The following is a 17,781-nucleotide window of genomic DNA, read 5'->3' as shown; positions in this document are numbered from 1 at the left end:
ATTTCAAAGAATGCGAGAAAGGCTTAGTTCAGCTCAATCTGTACCATCTCTGTGTGTAAGTTTCAGCATTGGGTGTGCTACTGTTCGTTATTTCTTTTTCACGCTAACCATCCAGCAAACATCGAAAGCTAAAGCAAAACCATGAACGTAGTATCAGTCTCCGTCCAACTAGGAAAATTTCCCGAGTCTCAGGTGGGCGCTGCCCACGTATAACGGCTGGGCTTACCTGTGGCACTCTTGTTGTTGCCTCTGCCATCGGAGTGAAGCTCGATTTTACCCTCATGGAATCCTTAATCAGGTTACGGCCAACGGCAGGATTTTTTTCTGACTAGTAGGCCTTGCTGAACCATATGTTGACTATCTATGGGAAGAGACTTGCAGTTGTAACCTAGCAAACACTAATTCGAAGATCCTAAGGGTGGACGACTGACTGGCTTTATGGAATGTAACTTGCCAGCATTACTGCGTATCGGAATTGTACCACTTAAATCATGATATGCGATGGAAGCCATGTTTCAGACAAGAGAAAAACGAGAAGATATGGACCATGGCATGAGTGCGAAAGGTTAATGCAGGTCAATAGCTCAGAACTGAAGAGAACAGAACAAATTGTAGTACGACAGAAGGTATGGGCGGGTTGACTGCTAGAATACAGAAACAAGTGTCGTACAAGATTAGCACCTGGTTGCCGATCGTTACCTAGAGTTAACAGTATGGTAAAGCATCTAAGAATAAGAAAAAACAATTGTGTAATGGCATTAGCATAGTTAGAAAAGTTATTTACAATTTTACTAAGCAATTCAAATCGCATTAGTTACCCTTTTTTAAAAATTAAAAGCGTCATTACGTACAACATTCAGCCTTTGCTCTAGAAAAATCAAACAACACTTCCATCTATTGCGTTACGTTATAAAAAAAAAGCTTATTTACTTGAAAATTTCCCAGTCTTTCGATATTTGCCGTAAAAAATGGTCAAAGTAGGACTATGACGTAGATCTGAGATAAGCTCGTTGCTCAGAACACCTAAGTACCATTTGGTAAGCATCAGACCTCATTAATGTTACCTTCAGCATTGTCGCATGAGTTTATTAGAATCCCGTTTTTTTATAGTCCCGACAATTTTTACAGTTTTTTTTTTACTGTGCCGAGGTCGGAAGACATTTTCAAAACGTAACGCTAAACAATTGCCAGTGTCTCAAATTGGGGCAGGAGTATCGAAAAACTGCATAGTCAAGCGTAGCCGACTTTTATAGGTCGGTTACGGGTTCTTCAGTAATCAACTAAATTGATAAATAAAAACAGTTGCTTTTTCACACTTTGCAGCTATTGTGTGTGATTATGAACTCCTCAGGTTTTTTTTATAAAGAGCTATAATCGATCTGCTCCTGATTCCGAACATATGTCAAAAAATATCGAGATTCGATAAATACTTGCCTCTATATGAGGTTTAAGCTGAATATCTTATATATAAGATAAGCAAAAGCAGCCGGTAGCCTCTGTCAAATAGATTCTGGGTGGCTCTAGGGACATCCTTTCATTCAATTGGCCAAAAAACTGATAGGACCTATTCAGGGCTAAAACAATGGATTGGGGTAGCTCGAGCCGACATTTCTGAGGAAACTATTTTCTTTTCTTTAGTGGTTAGAAAAAAGGAATTGACTTTCGTCGAAAACCAACGATTGCAGCTGTACGTATACTAAACAACGAGTAGGCAGAAACTCTCAAAAGTCCAACAGAATTCAAAAATCAATACAAAACGGCGGACGTCCTGTCACAACACGCAGTGATATTGCGAGTTTTATCACACAATAGATTGATGATAGGAAAAACAGTGTGTTTGTATGTTGCCTTTGATAATACTTGGCTAATGGTAATAGTTAGTCACAAGCCGAGACACGGATTCTGGCACTGTGACAGGCTGAGCCTTCTCCAGTAGTAAAGTTACCCATAATCCATTTTCTACGGACCAGTCAACCGTGCTAATATTTATTAGACTTTTGAGGAATAGAAGACTAGATAGAATAGCGACTCAGAATCTCAACCTCAAGGTACCTAGAATTAGAAATAGCGTATTAAAACTACTCTGCTTGAAGCCTTTTGCTTTGTTTGTCAGATATAAATAGCAATTCTTACAATGCAGATAATTACGCTGGAGTCCTCTGATGTAATGAAATTTATATTAAAACTAGTTTTAATAATATATAAAGTTTTTGCGCTAAAGGACTCAGCATTGAGGCGACAAGGACTTAAGACCGCTGCGGCTGTGTACGAAAATATTATTAACGTGCATTCTTACGTAACTAACTGGTAATCGTAAACACGCACTAGAGGTAGACCGACATTGGGCAATATCTCCAACAGGATGCATAAAAAACATGACAAGGATCGCACAGTAGAGAAAACATCTTTAGTTCATCATTGCATTATATAATAATTTTCTATTCATAGGCCGACCTAAGTGTGCCTATTTGCAAAGTCATAATTTAACATTGCGTCTTACAGTTGAACTTTGTAATATAATAAACAAACAACTAAATAAATAAACAACGTTCATCCTTGTTTATGTATTAATAAACAAGCTCTATTTATATATGATATATATATATATATGTATATAAATGTGTCTGTCCTATTCCTTACTGTTCTCATAAATGTATATGATCCAATGAAATAGGCATTACCAACACAACAGAATAAACTACGCATTAAACATCACACGTCCAACTATCCTTCGGTGGAATAACTCTCAGCACAACGCCATTTACAGTGACAGTATGGTCTAAAAAAAGAACTGCTCTAAAGTGATCTTCTTGTTAGTTCACTCGTTATAGCTACACAGAACATTATGTTTTGAACATCCTATGGCAATTCTTTTCAAAAATAAGTTGGTTCTGTCGACTAGATCTATTCTTTTTATTCTCCGCCCACGTCGGAATTAGGATCGGCATAAGCACTTCTGCTACCGTCGCTGCTTCCTCTGTTATTGGAATCTTCAAATGCCAGCCTGATCTTTCTAACCGGCAGCAAATGAAGGCACTGCAGACCTGTTGGTTCGCTCAGTAGCAGGTGGCAGATCATGACGAGTTAGAGGAGCGCTCGGATGGATTATAACATCAGGCGGGTTGTCGTTTCCAGCCCGTTTATGTCTATTTCAGCGTGGAAACCCTATTAGTCGGCCATGTATTTCACCTCAATCCTTAATTTGAACTAATAAGCGAATTCATTCCAAGCTATTAGCGAAACATAGTAATTATTACATCCCTATGCGTAAATAAAGGAAAAATAATATCAATAGCACGATTGCTCACTTTCCTGTCGATGCCATCATTGGTTCGTATTGTATGAATAGCAGTCACCCTCCCGGTTTGGTCTCCTTTCGTCCCGGTAGATATTGCCCTTATCAAGATCAACATTGTAGCGAAACTCATACAGCATTGCGCTTTCGGTTCCACCTTTACCTCCATGGCCCTCCTTATTTCCGTGACCACCTTGACCTGTAAGGTTTCCCCGACCGCCATGATTATTTTGACCACCATAGTCTTTCTGACCTCTATGACCAACTCGACTACTATACCCGTCTTGACCTCTGCGTCCTTCGCGATCTCCGTAGCCTTTCACACTTCCATGGCTTCCAGGTCTATAAGTAGTGTGCGGTCTTGTAGTCTGAGCTCCTCCAGCAGGAGACCGCCATTCATCTGCTGCACCAGCAGGGCCTTGGTTGAAGCTAGATTTTGGCGTTCTATTACCAGATGGTGACCATTCGCCATCAGCCATCAGCCATCAGCAAGCGGCTTAACAGGTCCATGGACAACTCCAAGCCTTCCAGGTAACAGAGTGGGTCTTGCACCCTCCGACGGAAACCATCTTACTGAATTCCCAATACCGGGTGGGCTAAAGCCAGGGTCTGGTCCTACTGTAGAAGTTCCAGAAGACAGCCAGCCTTCAGTGCTTCGTCTAACATTTATAGATGCAGATACTGTGGCGACTCCATACGAAGGTTTTGGTCTCTTAGGAAGTATCGTAACGTTGGAACTTTCTGAAGGTGGCCATTTTCTAGCTTCCGCGCCAGCAGAAAGCCCGAGTCCAACGTTCGGTTTGTTGGATCCCCCGGTCGACGGGGACCAACCTTCTCCATTAGCTAGAGCCTGTTTGCCCGAGAGTCCATAAGCAGGACCAGGTCGTTTCGGTGTATGAGTTGGTATTACTTCACCTGAAGATAACCATCTTTCAGCATGTTCGCCAGGTGAAGGCCCTGGACTGAAGTTGGATTCCACGAATTGACCCAACGAAGGCGACCAACCTCCATTGGATGCTATTAAAGCGGGACCATAGGTAGCACCTGGTCTGTTTAATGGATGTGTGCGAAGGTTTCTTCCAAAAGGTGACCACAGTACACCACCAGCTGCAGAAGCAGGTTTAAGCCCGAAATTAAGTTTTGCAGAGTCTGACAAAGGCAGCCAGCCTCCATTAGCTGATTTTGAAGCTGGAGCTCGGCCATAAGCAGCACTTGCTTTGTTTGGAGGTGGTGTGGGAAAATTTTTTTCAGAAGGTGACCACGATGCATGACTACCTGCAAAAGAAAGCCCTTGCACAAAACTGGGCTTGCCTGACTGACCGGACGAAAGCGACCATCCTTCATTGGAAAGTTTGAAAGGATTAGAAGGTCCGTAGGCTGCCCCGAGTTTATTTGGCCTATGCGAGGTTGATGATGACCATCCTGCTACTACTCTGCCATCATTAGACAGTGCAGGACCAAAGATCAGTTTTGTGGATCGGCCAGAAGAAAGTGACCAATCCCCGTTTGAGTGTTTAGCAGGCCCGTAGGCAGTACTTGGTCTGTTTAAAAGACGAGTAGGCTCATTTCCACCGGAAGGCGACCACGACGCACCACCAGCGTCAGAGAAGGGTCTCGGCCCGAAGCTGGGCCTCGCAGATTGACTGTATAAAGGTGACCAGCCTTCATTAGCTAGTTTCGAAGCAGTCGCTAGATCATAGTCAGTAGTAGGTCTATTAGAAGGACGAGTAGGTGTATTATCGCCAAAAGGTAACCATTTACTAACTCCTTTACCAAAGGAAAGCTCAGAGCCAGAACTGGGCCTTGCCGATCCTCCTTTTGAAAATGACCCGCTTTCATTATAAGGCTTGGTAGATTCGAAGAACCCATAAGCTGGTCCAGATCTCTTAGAAGGCAGGGTGGAGCTAGCATTTCCCAATGGCGACCATCCGCCACCGTTGCCCGCTCGATCAGACGAAAGTTGCCATCCTGTACTAAATTGGGGCTCAGCCGCTTCAGAATTCGGTCCGTACGAAGGGCTAGGCCTCTTAAGAATAGTAGGGCTCGAATCATCAAAAGGCGACCATTCTGCGGAACCCGAGGAAGGTTTCACAGCTTTACTTGCAGAGTTCCATCCCACATTAGCAGCAGGGCCTACAGGATCGAGTCGGTGTTTTTCGGATGCTGGAGAGGAATCAGAAGATGGCCATCCGCTACTACGACTTTGTGGCTTAGACCTTTCATTCGGTATAGCAGGAGCAACACCATGATCGCCGCCTCCACCTCCTTCATCGTCTGCCTTCACATAAAAGCCCCAATCATCATCCTGCAAATGAAGATACCGAATTTAATGTTATTTGCTCTATGGAATCAGTTTGGCCAACTAAAATAAAAGTGCCAATTAGAAAAGAACAAAGAGCATCAGCGTTCATTGGCATCGATTTGTCACGTTTGGCAAGTTCGGAAATGTTGAGCTTAAGCTAATTGAAAACCAGAGTTATCACTTCGTAAAAATATCTATCTACGATGTTCGTATTTAACGTATAGAGGTACATACGTTTGATATCTCTGGACGAGCGTAACGAGAGGGCTTGGTAGAGGATCTCGGAGGGCCCGAAGCGGGAAAAGGGGCCACATTGTGCTGAAGACGAGAGGCTGGAACAGCATAACTTTTCACGTCTTTAGCAAAGTGATCCTCCTAGTGCGAATAAAATAGCCGATATTAAGTTTTTCAGACAAAGTCATTCTATAAGATTACCAGGAAAACTAACATTTTCTAGTATACGTAAATAGACTCCTCGAATAAATTGGACTAGGCTGCAAAATTAGCAAGTGGTATTTAAGCGGAGCATCGGTGTTAAGAGTTTCTACGGCTTGACACAAAAGCTATGTTACTTCCATAAAACAGCTTTTTTTTTACAAGGTCAATAATCTTCTAGTAGAATGCTAGAACCAGATAAGGTTTGCATACATCCAGCACTTGAAACGTTTGCGATTTTGTTTAATCATTAGCTCTTCCACGTCAAACAATGATTTCTTATTTTTTTTTTACTATAATAATACATAAATGCCACAGATGTATGACAATCTAGGCAACACATGGATACAATTCATAAAAATGATACGCGGTTAAACATCTATGACAGTATATGAAAGGCTCCTGCTACGCCACTGTAGTGGATGTAGATAGCAAGTAGGAAAACACTATAATTACAATATTATCAATTATTTTCTGTTTATCAAAAACTGATAATTTTATACGGAGGTATGGCCTCTTTGACGATTTAACAATGAGCTCTAGCACTAAAAGTAAAAACGCATCTATCAAACTAAACAAATTGAACGATCGATTGCTCTATTCTCTCGCATTAAATTTCGATTAGCCAAAAGAACACACATAGACTTCAATATGGCCACTTTTGTGCACAATGCTTACCAAGCTTTTTTTTACCAACATAATCACCACTGACCATGATCATACTATACCTGCACTTTTATGGTTGATAGACTAGATAAAAAGTCAACCTAGTTTGATGATATTTTGATTGAGTTTAGCGGCCGCCAAAGAAGTCCAGAATAAGGAAGCGTGATTTGTGTGTTCTATTTTAATCTCAATCCAGAGTATACCATCACAGTGTTCTAATATTATTCAATATATTCAGATTAAAGTAAAAAATATAAACATAGATTAAATATAAGAGAAAAAAAATGTTGGCGCGCATTGCGATGGAAAATTCAAGGATGTATACTGAACGGATGCAGCTAAAAAAAATGGTAACTGACGCATAAGGCTGTCTCCTATGTCTTCTATCGTCAAATTTTATGTATGTGCTTACCAGGAAACTTATGTAATGTTTTTGTTGAGTTTAACGAAGGTCCTGTGTTTCATTAGGCGTGATTTTTAAGACTAAAACATTTCTTACATGATCATCATCGGGACGCGCGTATCCGGAAGCAGATTTCACTAGGAGAGCAGAAATCGCCAGAAGCCACCAGCCGATCGGGGGCTAAATAAACAGCAATATAAATCAAGGAAAGAAAAAAAGAATTAATACGTAAGTTCTTTTTATTAGCTAGTCAATATATCAACATGCACTTACAAAAATCTATGAGAAAAGCGCAGCCATCCTAAATGCATGCTCTAAAGAGAGATACCAATTTGTGATTAATCCGTTGTTTAATGGAACTGAATTCTGGAGGAGGGGCAATGGTTATAGAAGTCAGACAATACTTTTAAAAATATGAATCGTTCTATAAACTTAAGAAGAACAATTTATAAGGTGAACTTCTTGGAAAAGTAGTGCTGAACGCCTGTTCAGGCAGGATGCTAGAAATACTACAATTAACCTGATCTTGTCATTCTATTAGAACGTATTTAACTAATAGATAAAAATGTTGATCATCTTAGCTTAAAGCTGTATATGTTAGGAAGTGAGCCATGCTTATCTGCACAGTCATAGGGAACGTGTTACTACTTTTTACATGAAGACTTTGTTATTAATTAATCTTCAACTTGATAGCTCTTTTTTAAATAAATATCACATTTCGGCATAATTATTTATTATAAGTTATTAAATGTGATTGTAGTCGTGAACTGCTGTTTTTAATGACAGTTAAAAAATCGGAAGTCCTATTTATAGCTTTCACGAAACACATTTTTCTAATATTTTCATTCTAACATACGAATAAATGTAGGATGCTTCTGAGTCTGTCGTCAAATCAGAAATAACAAATATTTCCGCCACAGCCACGAACACATTTACAAAACGAATTAAACAAAGTGGGCACTGTACGCCCATCCACTTAACCCATGAAGTGGTCAAGGTGTCCGTCTGGGGGTAATGACCAACTCAACAAACTCGTATCCATTACTATTACGCAATGCTTATCCGAATAACCGTACGATACAACGTTCCTGTGAAATCTCTCCTCTGGGGCGGCTCCTTCGAACAGGGGTGTACGGATTCACATGTACAAGTAAGCGACGACTTATGAATAAAAAAAGCAAAATAATGAAGTTTATATGTTCTTCTTCGAGGGAAGCTTGAAATTGATCGTTCTAACTCACTTTTGCACTATCCTGCATTTTACGTGCTTGTCTCATGGTTGAACCATCGAATTGCGAAAGGCCCAACACGATGAGCTCAAATGAGCCCTATCTTGCTATTGCCTTATATATGTGAAAATGTTGTCCTATGTTGTTTGCTTCTTGCCTATGGGGAACACTATATTAAAGGAAGGTAATCGGGGAACGGTAATAAATAACAGCAGTAAGTAAGAATTCAGCCGTTCGTTTCGCAATAAAAAAGCGCCAGTGTCAGACCGTTGATTTATATGGTCTTGATGGACCACTAAGCACACGTGTATCTAATTGGCTTGTATTTGTTGCAGGCTTTTTGCCATCTTCTTGTAACAAATCCCACTACTTTTCCTATGAAATTATTGTTCTGTTTAGTGCAGTATCTGGATGGCCTTCTATAGGCGGCAGGGGCAACGCTTGACCGTTGTTCTCGCGTGATATTAGCGCTGGCGCTCCCGCTTAGAAATGGTTTGAATACACTGCTCATCATATGGGATAACATTCTTGGCAACTGACTCCTTGACGAAATACCGCTGAAGCTAACCGTTAAATCACCGGACATCGAAGGACCAGCAGAGTGTCAGATTGATCCGATTATATCAAATCCATTAATGCAGATATTGTGTCTTCAGAAGGGTGAAGACGTCTTCGGTGTGACTCATCATGCATAACGTGTGTGTGCAATTAATGCACAGTGAATGATTGAAATTTCAATGAATGTAACAAACGATTTACGATATAAATTTCATCAAGAATTTCTATACAGTTTGCCAAAAGGTTAAAAAGATTGCTACCTTGATCCGCAATGGTGATTTCAGTTGTTTGCGAACCTCGACACGCTATTGGATTTGGATTCGTTCTTTGCCGTTCATGACCATTTTCAGAAGATGCCATTTTTGTGTCAGCGTTTATACAGAGTGACACCAAAAAATTATTATTCACCACTGCGTATATTTATGACCGGTTATTTTTAAGGTAATCAAATCAATCTATGCATTTACCAAATTGATCTGTTACTGTAGTGCGTTAAGCCGTATTTAAACATCGACGAACACCACGCATAATACAAATTGATTTCGTATATGCAGGATACCGCCCTTTAAAAAGGTCCGTTAGTGTGATATCAATACAAAACCAACTGATACCGATAATAAACCATTATGCCCGCGGTGCGTTAGGTCAATTAAACCTGCCAACCAGGCACAAGGTGTCAGAAGGTCTCGCTAGCAATCTGATAATTCGGAACTTTATTTCAAGTGTGTAAGTACTAACGAGCGGTGATTTACAGTACATAGGTGTTCAAAAAATTGCTGCAAAAAAGTGTTCCCTTTAGTCGCTGCTATTGCACTACAAAATAATACCTAGCACAGAACTAACGTCTAAGTTTCTCGTACATTCTGCATCAATTCAAACTAGCCTTTGCCCAATGTGAGTTTTTTATGAACAGAAAAACATTCACGAGGCTAATACGCTTTTTACACTGATTTCCGTTGGCGGGTTCACGTAGCAGGTAAACCTAGTTCTAAGAAAACTGCAGGCCTAGTTATGTGTTACGTAAAAGGTCATGTTTAATTTATATCTTGGGGCAAAAGTAGGTGTTTTCGAGTTGATGAAACTATAATGTGACGTCGGTTACACGCTGTGTTTTTTTTTTTCAAAAAGATAATCTAAATAAAATCGTAAAGCTTTAATGTAGTCACATTTTAGTCTACTTAGACAGTCACTAAGAGGCCTGCTACATGTAAGGTCGGACCTTTCAGATTGTATGCTCTCCAGTATAATTAGGTTTCAGTTATATCATTCAGCCTAACGCGTGTTTTCGATGCATCCTTATCCTGATCCCTAAGTATCATTATAAGTCACGTCCAGATTTTACATACAGCGTTGTTTCAGGATTAGAAGGAATCTGTCTGATGTAAATTTCATAGCTAGGCACTCAGTACGTCTACCGAATAAGAACTACGAGGGATGCATAAAAATGCCATTCTAGATAATTTGTTTTTAGTATAACAGTAGCTTAAACACAAAGTATGGGCCTCAACAAATTTCAGAAAAATTATCCGCTGTCAAGGGTGTTGGCGCTGACAGTTCAAAAATTGCAGTCTGCCTCGATGGGCGAAGCATCGAGATGAACCCTGAGGCTCTATGCCGCTTTTGACAACAGAATGCCCCTTGTACCCGATTCAAGTATTGTCACCGAGGGTAAGATATGTATATGTGCATACGCATGGCCATGTTAATACTCTTTGAAACAGTAGATTGATATGCACGTCGGGTTGGTCTAAAAAGAGGGCTATCAGATATGGCAGCCACAATCAACACAGTGCCCTTGTCTTTGTGCGAATTTTTGTAATTTGTTGATGATTACGAATCGACGAAAGAGGGAGCAGTCCAAAGGTCCATTGAGTATCATTCGGAGAAAGACTTCATGGGTCGCATGACACCTAGTTGTTTGTTATTAACGGTGATAAAGGTCGTAGCCGTGTTAATATGTGTTCTTTGGCTCAGGTTATCCCACTTACTAGTAACTTATGTAAAACGCGTGAATATTAACTTTTTTGGCGGCCTTTCAAGGTCTTGGCTCCGTCTTCGAGCGCTCTATCAAACTATAGCTCAATAGAGGTATATTGAATAAAGCATTTTTAGAAAACATAATATGCGTCAATCAAATAGTATTGTTATGTGAAGCTATCCTGTATTTACTGCCTATTGTACGAAAGGCTGTTTCAGATTCTTAGTGTTAATGTATTATATGCTAAAATTTGGATAAATCAACGGAATAGAGTACTGATCTAGCCATTTGGATATTGTGTTTACGTAGTTAGCACGGCCATCAATTACTGGATTAATGTATAGTACAGGCCAATCTCTTGTGTAATTTATCGTGCCTTACTCTAAATTCAAAGTGTCAGTTATAGTCAGGGAGCGTTAAGGTAGCCTGGCCCTCAGAATTCGATCTGGAACAAATACACAATACAATTTGTTCGAGTCATCAGCTGCATGCGGAATAAACCATTAGCTTGGGCTGTGTACTTGGCTCGCATATCCCAATCAAGGGGATGTCCTGTCAATCTATGCGTCTGTCAAAATAACGCCAGATCGCACTCTGAGCTATCGGAAATCGAATTCAATCCGCACCTTGATGTCACTCTAGCAATCACCTTAAGTGATGACTCTGATAGGAACTAAAACATCTCGTTGGACCGTAAACAGATCAATCATTGATAAACTTGCTAACGCTGAAAATTTGTTCAAAATTGAAACTTAAATATGTGATAACCAGTGCTCGTGCTAGGAAACAAAAATCACCTTTGTGTAGATAAGATTCTAGTTTTCGTTCAATATTATATAAGAACAGTTGCTAGGAGATAAACAGTGACAGTACGTCAACGAAGTGTTTCAATAAGCAATCTCCCTTAAGCTCGAGGATTCTAGCTCTAGTGACTAACATATGCGGCAAAACAACCTGTCATTATTATTTTATTTATTTTCCTTTTCCATTTATTTAATTTCCATTTATATTTCGGCCGAAAGAAGAACTACTTGCGTGAGGTTTTGGGACCCTTATTGTCTTTTCATGCGGCTCAAACCGTAATTGGACTAGCTAATTATTGAAGTGAACTTTAATCATTGCTGATGGGATACGAGAAATATTTTTTATTCAGCTGAGTCCTTTAATAATTTGATTTCGAAATTACAAAATAAGGCCACATCGATGGTTTCACCCTAACTTTTAACTCCCTAAGCTGTGTTTGACAATCTGTAGGTAACCGACAGGGGGGCCATTGATACGCTACATTTGTAAATTAAGTACTCGCTGCTATCTTAAAACGAGTAGAAGTTGCGCACCGAGCTCTAAAAAGATGCTTGTGATGAACTTGTTTTTTTATGATGAACTTGCGCAATAATAATAAAGTATAGCGTAAATAGAATACCATTATGGGGAACGTTGAATTAATCATTGCTCTATTTATTATGCGTTATGGGTTATCGGTATGTAAAAATTTGACTGGCACTAGCGTACGCATTGGCCAAAAGTTATACATACAGCGGGAAATATCACGGGAAGTATTCCGAAGACGGAAACGCCTTTGAAGAGACAACTTTTCACCCTTTGCCTTCATTCAGATTTACTTAGATTGCATATGCATAGGTTGACGTCACGAGGAAACCTACGGTATTCGATACTGCACTTAATTTCAAGTTTCGGTAGCTAGATTAGACCGGTCGTTATGATGGTAAAGTAGGCTACGTCTAGGGATGTTACCTAACGAGCGCTATCGGAGTCCTTCATGGGGGGTAGGCGGTAGGAAAACGGCCCTATGCGTTGGGATAATGCTTGAAAAATCCAAATCCCTTGTAATGAAAACATACCTTCCGAATGTATGACATATCGGAAAAATTTATTAATGATCTCTAATAGAACAATTGTTAACTGTGTGCGCCAGTTTTGCGACAGTGAGATATTCAGAGCTTATCGCGTGAATGACCACCTAATTCTTTTAGAAAGGTTAATAATGTTGCCCATCGGGCAGTCAGGTAAAAGATCTCGAAGGTCGCTTAGTTGGGCACTTATGTTTCTAGTGGAGCTTGTTTCTACACCATTAAGCAGTTGCATTTTTCAGTACGTCTACAATTTTCCGTTTTATATCGCTTACCTGTTTTTTTTTATCTGCAGCAGTTGAATGCCCACACTTTTGGTAGAGATCATATTCGAAGGTAATATACGATACACGGGAATTTTTTAAAGCAAGAAAGATCTGGGAGAGTTGCCAGCTTGATTCTAAATTTCTGCTTCAAAGGCGCTAGGGGCTACTGCTTTCGTTTCCGCCAATGCCACATCAATATTTCGGAAAATAATCTCAGCATATATATATATATATATATATATAAATGAAATCATCTTAGGCGGAACTGTTTTGCCAATGTATTTGCTGATGGTAGATGGAAATACCCGACTACATTAGTTAATGAAGCATCTTTTGATTCATAAGAGCTACATGAACCAAAGAAGGGACAGTGCGATGCTGTAAAAGTATGTGAGAAACAAGTTTACCTTTAATAGCATTTTTAGGACCAAAACAACAACGATTGTGCGACGATAGATATTACACAAATTAGTGATTTCTTAAAAAAATTAAAGAAATACCTCATAGTTTCTGATGAAAACTGTTCGTTTTGGTTTTTCTTCATCCCGCCTGTCACGATCATTTCATCTTCGCTCTCCTTTCAACAACCACTGAGCTACTGACGGCCAAATATTGAAGATACCCATTCCAAGCACAGGGCTGTCTCGCCTCTTTATAGCACAAATAAGACTAACTTGTAACGTAGTAGACAAAGTCTAACTCTATTTGATGAGCACAGTCGTATTTCAGAACAATCCCCTTCCAAAGCAAGTTTAAGTTCGTACAATAGGCCTATAGAAAAGACGCCGGTAAAATTCAATAGTATTTGTGTTACTGTATTCTATATTTTAATACTTTATCTTGAATATGCGACAAATTTCCACGAAAATTCATTTTCCTTTGGCACAACGCTGTGAAAAAACTCTGTGAAATTAGGGAATTTATCAATCTATTGTGACAGATTATGGCTCCATGGATGGATTCTTTTAAAGTGATGGTGATGTAAAAGCACGCTCTTGGCTGAGTTCGCCATTAATAACGTGACGTTTGATGACCTTTTTGTTGTTGATTCATTCTTCATACGCTAAAATGAACTCGCTCAGCCCAGATCGACAACACATAGTAATATTTACTATAATTATGTTAATTGTTGACTCACGAACTGCAGTCAGTCGGGGTCGTCCTCAATCTGCTTAATATTCCATTTTAGATGACCCGCTAATTTCAATGCGATATGAGAAGAAAAACAGCCGATGCGTAAACACGTTTCCTCTAAAGACGCCCATTTAGCTTCTTTTTTTTTACTATCTCTTGTGTGATATATTGAAAATGACGTATTATTAAAAATACATAAGACGCTCTACTGTGAGAAGATTGCCTGTATTTATAAGTAGGCGTACATAATTTCTAGCACAACGCCATGATCTATTACTTTATCGATGGATGCCATTAATCAAACGGATAGCATCCATTGCTTTTATAGTGTGAACTTATGGAGCAGATGCCTTCAAGGGACGAATGAACTACACAGTGACAGTGTCTATTTCAACGAATGTGGTTTTCCTAAATAGTTGTATTTTTCTCGTGGCCCCACTCTACGCTTCAATATTTTACGGCAATTCACATACGTTTGAGAACAACTGGATACGATTTGCTCAAAGGACGGCCATTAAAATTCTACGTGAATTCTATTCATAGCACAGGCAATCTTGCACACATGCCCGTATGCACTCGAGTGCTCCTGTGCCACCGTCATATTCCAATCTATTGTTTACGGAATGTGGGGTTTCGAGTCAGACGTAACAGTTTGTCTATCCACTATCTCATTCGTCAGCAGGTGTCTCTTTTCGCATTGCCTCGGTGGATTTGATGTTGGGCAAGCTCGATATTATTGGGTATGTGAAAGCCTCTTGCACAACCTTAAATGACGAGACGGCGGTTAGCAGCGTGACAGCTTGGTCACTCTGTTGGCTTTTCAAGAAATGACTTCGAACACCATAGACTAGGGTTGCGAAATACCAGCGCCTATTTGTCGGTAGTCGCGTCTACATTTACCGATGCGGCCATCGTTTACAAATCGTCACTTGTGTAGAATGATGAGTAAAAATGTAGAATGGTGAAGGATCAATCCAACAACGAAGTTCTTTCGATCAAGTACTTGACTATTACTTGACATACCTAGATAGACCTCTAATAATTGTTCCAACATTCATGCTGTCGTATACTGGTAGATCGATCTACATTTTTATATATTTTGATTTAAGTTCCGAAGTTTGTTTTTTGCTCGTGTTATTCAGCAAGTCAACTGTTCAAGAAGGCCTAAAGTGTTGTTTATTAATGCTTTGCCTGTAAGTATTACACTGTTTACTAAAGTACTATAGTTATTACCCGTTAGCCTAGGCAGTGAAAAAATTGAAAATAGGTCCAGAGTAGGCTGAAGCTAAGAATGCCATAGGTAAACATTTAAAAACTATCAACTGTAGAGTAACTATCAACCTACGTTTAAAAGCTAATTGTACGATACCAACTTCCGCCCAGAGTATAAGTTTGCTTTTGCCCATCTCTAAGAAGTATAACCGCTGGCTCGAACACTTTGGGGCAGAACTACTGCAGTTGCAATTTGCACAGGCTTCGAAAATTAGGAAAAATACTTTCAACTGCCTTTCCTAGAAAAAGTTTCTGTAAAGGTAAAAATCAATAATTTTTTTATTTCTCAATGCCACGTTCACAATCGTTCATCTTCTAGATATCGTATATTAATCAGGTGTGTAAATAAAACATCCGTCTGTCTTTTTGAAGCTTACAAATCACGTTAAACATGCGCCTCTAACACTTGCTGGAGTGGCAAAGCAAATTTTCTGATTGCTATGTAAGCGTTTGGATGAAACGGAGAAAATTCTTGTCAGAATTGGACTTCTTAGACAATTTGATTTTAATAAACGAGTGTTTGCAAAAAACTTCGGCAACTTCGGCATGTTTGTGAGATGCACTATCTCTTCATCTGCATCATATAAATTGCGATTTATTTTTAAATTATTCTTTTCTTTTCTTAACTTTAGTCGATCGTATTCGAGAGATAATTTACATATTGCATGCTAGATTTTGTCTCTAAGAACGACCTGACAAAAAAGATGATTTTGGTAGTTCCGGTTCAAAAGTGGCAAAAATCGATTTCAAAATTAATCAATGGTGCGATTATCGTCCGTTGGATAGGTCTTATCGCGGTCTGCCTAAGGACACGATAATTCCAGGGATTAATCATTCTATTTATTGTATGTTATTATAATAAACGTTTATTTCGGCTAACGCCAGCATAGACGCCCCCGTTAGAGAGTCACCCATTTTATATGTAAATATTTTTTTCGGTTTTGAGTTTCGGCTCCTTTTGAGTTGAAGATCAGTGCTGGTAGCGGGCAACATCATCCGGGAAACTCAGTTTGCTCGTAGTGTGATGTCTGCCCGTCTCACGTACTCATGAGAAAAACTGTAGGGTTACCGTATTTCATGTCGCGCATACGTGCATATTAGCAAAAACAAGGAAGCAGCGTGCGCAAGGATGTATAGAAATGATGAATCCGATTTCAACAACTTGAGCTCTCTCTCTGAAAATGGTAAGATGTAGAGCAAGAGTCTGTACTTTACCCTATCTGATGTAGGAGATTCTGCCCCCTGAGGGTTCTCAGAGCAGTCTGTATCTGCTTGCATCTGCCTTAGACAGTAAACATTTTAAGAAAGCACATCGTGTTTAGCATTGAGATTGATTCGGCGCAAACGTTTATATGATGCAGATACAAATAGCTTTTTGGTGTTTGTATATAAAGGGATTAGAGCTATCCAGCCCAATCCCTATGACATGTATTTGTACATTCGTTGTAACAAGATTGATAATGCTCAGATATGTTTGTCTATTCGGTACTTTGCCTGTTACATTGTCATAAAAGTCGTCATCAATAACGCATATAACGGAACGTTATAATAATATATATAACGTTGAATGGTATCAAATTAAGTGATATTTTTATTTTTAAATGCTTATCTAGTTGTCACGCATCAAACACTAGTTATTGTATCCTTCTGACTCGATTAGTTATCCGGCAATATTCTGTTATTAAATTATCAGTTCGTAAATACCGTCAGCACCATAAGTTTACTGAGAAATTGAGCTTCAACTAGAAATATCTCTTACAACACAAAAGCGCTTTGTTCTGTCTTGCAGAGTGTAACGGACACGCTATTCCTTTGAACTTGTCTGCCATTTACAGTAATCGCTTAGTGTCAACTATAAACAACTAATATCTGCATAATTATAAACCTAGCTAAAAAGGTGCATGGTAAACTTGTGCCGCGCTTATTCGAGGGAAAGCGTTCACAAAGAGTACTGATTATAACAATAATAATTTCGAAAGCAACAGGACGACTATGTGCCAGCCATCGATTATTATTCGAAACAACGACGACCGGGACGAAACTCCACCATCATCTAATCATCATACACTTGGTCATTGATAAAAGTGGACGGTCGAAAGGATGAAGAAGGCGAACGCGGCAGACTGGGTTCAGTCGGCCCATACAGCAGGTTTCAATTAACGAACTCGATAAAACATGGCCTTAGTAGAGACAATGAACACTTTAGGTTAGACAAATTGTCTGGAGAAATACAAACATCAAAATATACCTAATGGTCTTCGAAAGCGTCCAGTTTGATTCAACAACGGAAAAGCCGAATACCAGGTTGACACAATTGTTACAAAACATACATAGCTGGTGACAATTTATATTAATTTGAAGTATATATATAT

At 39.5% G+C, this 17,781-nt stretch overlaps 1 protein-coding gene and 1 long non-coding RNA gene across 16 annotated transcripts in view; one reads left to right on the top strand and one right to left on the bottom strand.

Moving 5' to 3' along the window:
* Positions 1–2,385: 2,385 nt before the first annotated feature.
* LOC111264106 (uncharacterized) overlaps positions 2,386–17,781 on the bottom strand; it is a 63,199-nt gene continuing 47,803 nt past the window's right edge. For both annotated transcript variants that reach the window (XM_022839717.1, XM_022839716.1), the window contains exons 3-5: positions 7,198–7,281; positions 5,832–5,972; positions 2,386–5,600 (exon numbers count right to left, since the gene is read on the bottom strand). In XM_022839717.1, the coding sequence (XP_022695452.1) occupies positions 3,774–5,600; positions 5,832–5,972; positions 7,198–7,281 (2,052 nt within the window). In that variant the 3' untranslated portion in view covers positions 2,386–3,773. The remainder of the gene's footprint in view (positions 5,601–5,831; positions 5,973–7,197; positions 7,282–17,781) is intronic.
* The window catches only part of LOC111264111 (uncharacterized), a 4,937-nt gene continuing 1,709 nt past the window's right edge, over positions 14,554–17,781 (top strand). Inside the window, exons 1-4 of one of the 14 annotated variants that reach the window (XR_015312552.1) lie at positions 14,907–15,136; positions 15,280–15,330; positions 16,356–16,593; positions 17,199–17,558. This is a non-coding gene — a long non-coding RNA (uncharacterized LOC111264111). The other 13 variants (XR_015312549.1, XR_015312550.1, XR_002682663.2 and 10 more) reach the window with 13 other exon arrangements.

Source organism: Varroa jacobsoni, unplaced genomic scaffold, assembly GCF_002532875.2.
Source record: "Varroa jacobsoni isolate VJ856 unplaced genomic scaffold, vjacob_1.0 scaffold_821, whole genome shotgun sequence".
Lineage (NCBI taxonomy): Eukaryota > Metazoa > Arthropoda > Arachnida > Mesostigmata > Varroidae > Varroa > Varroa jacobsoni.
This window is presented reverse-complemented; position numbering and strand designations above follow the sequence as displayed.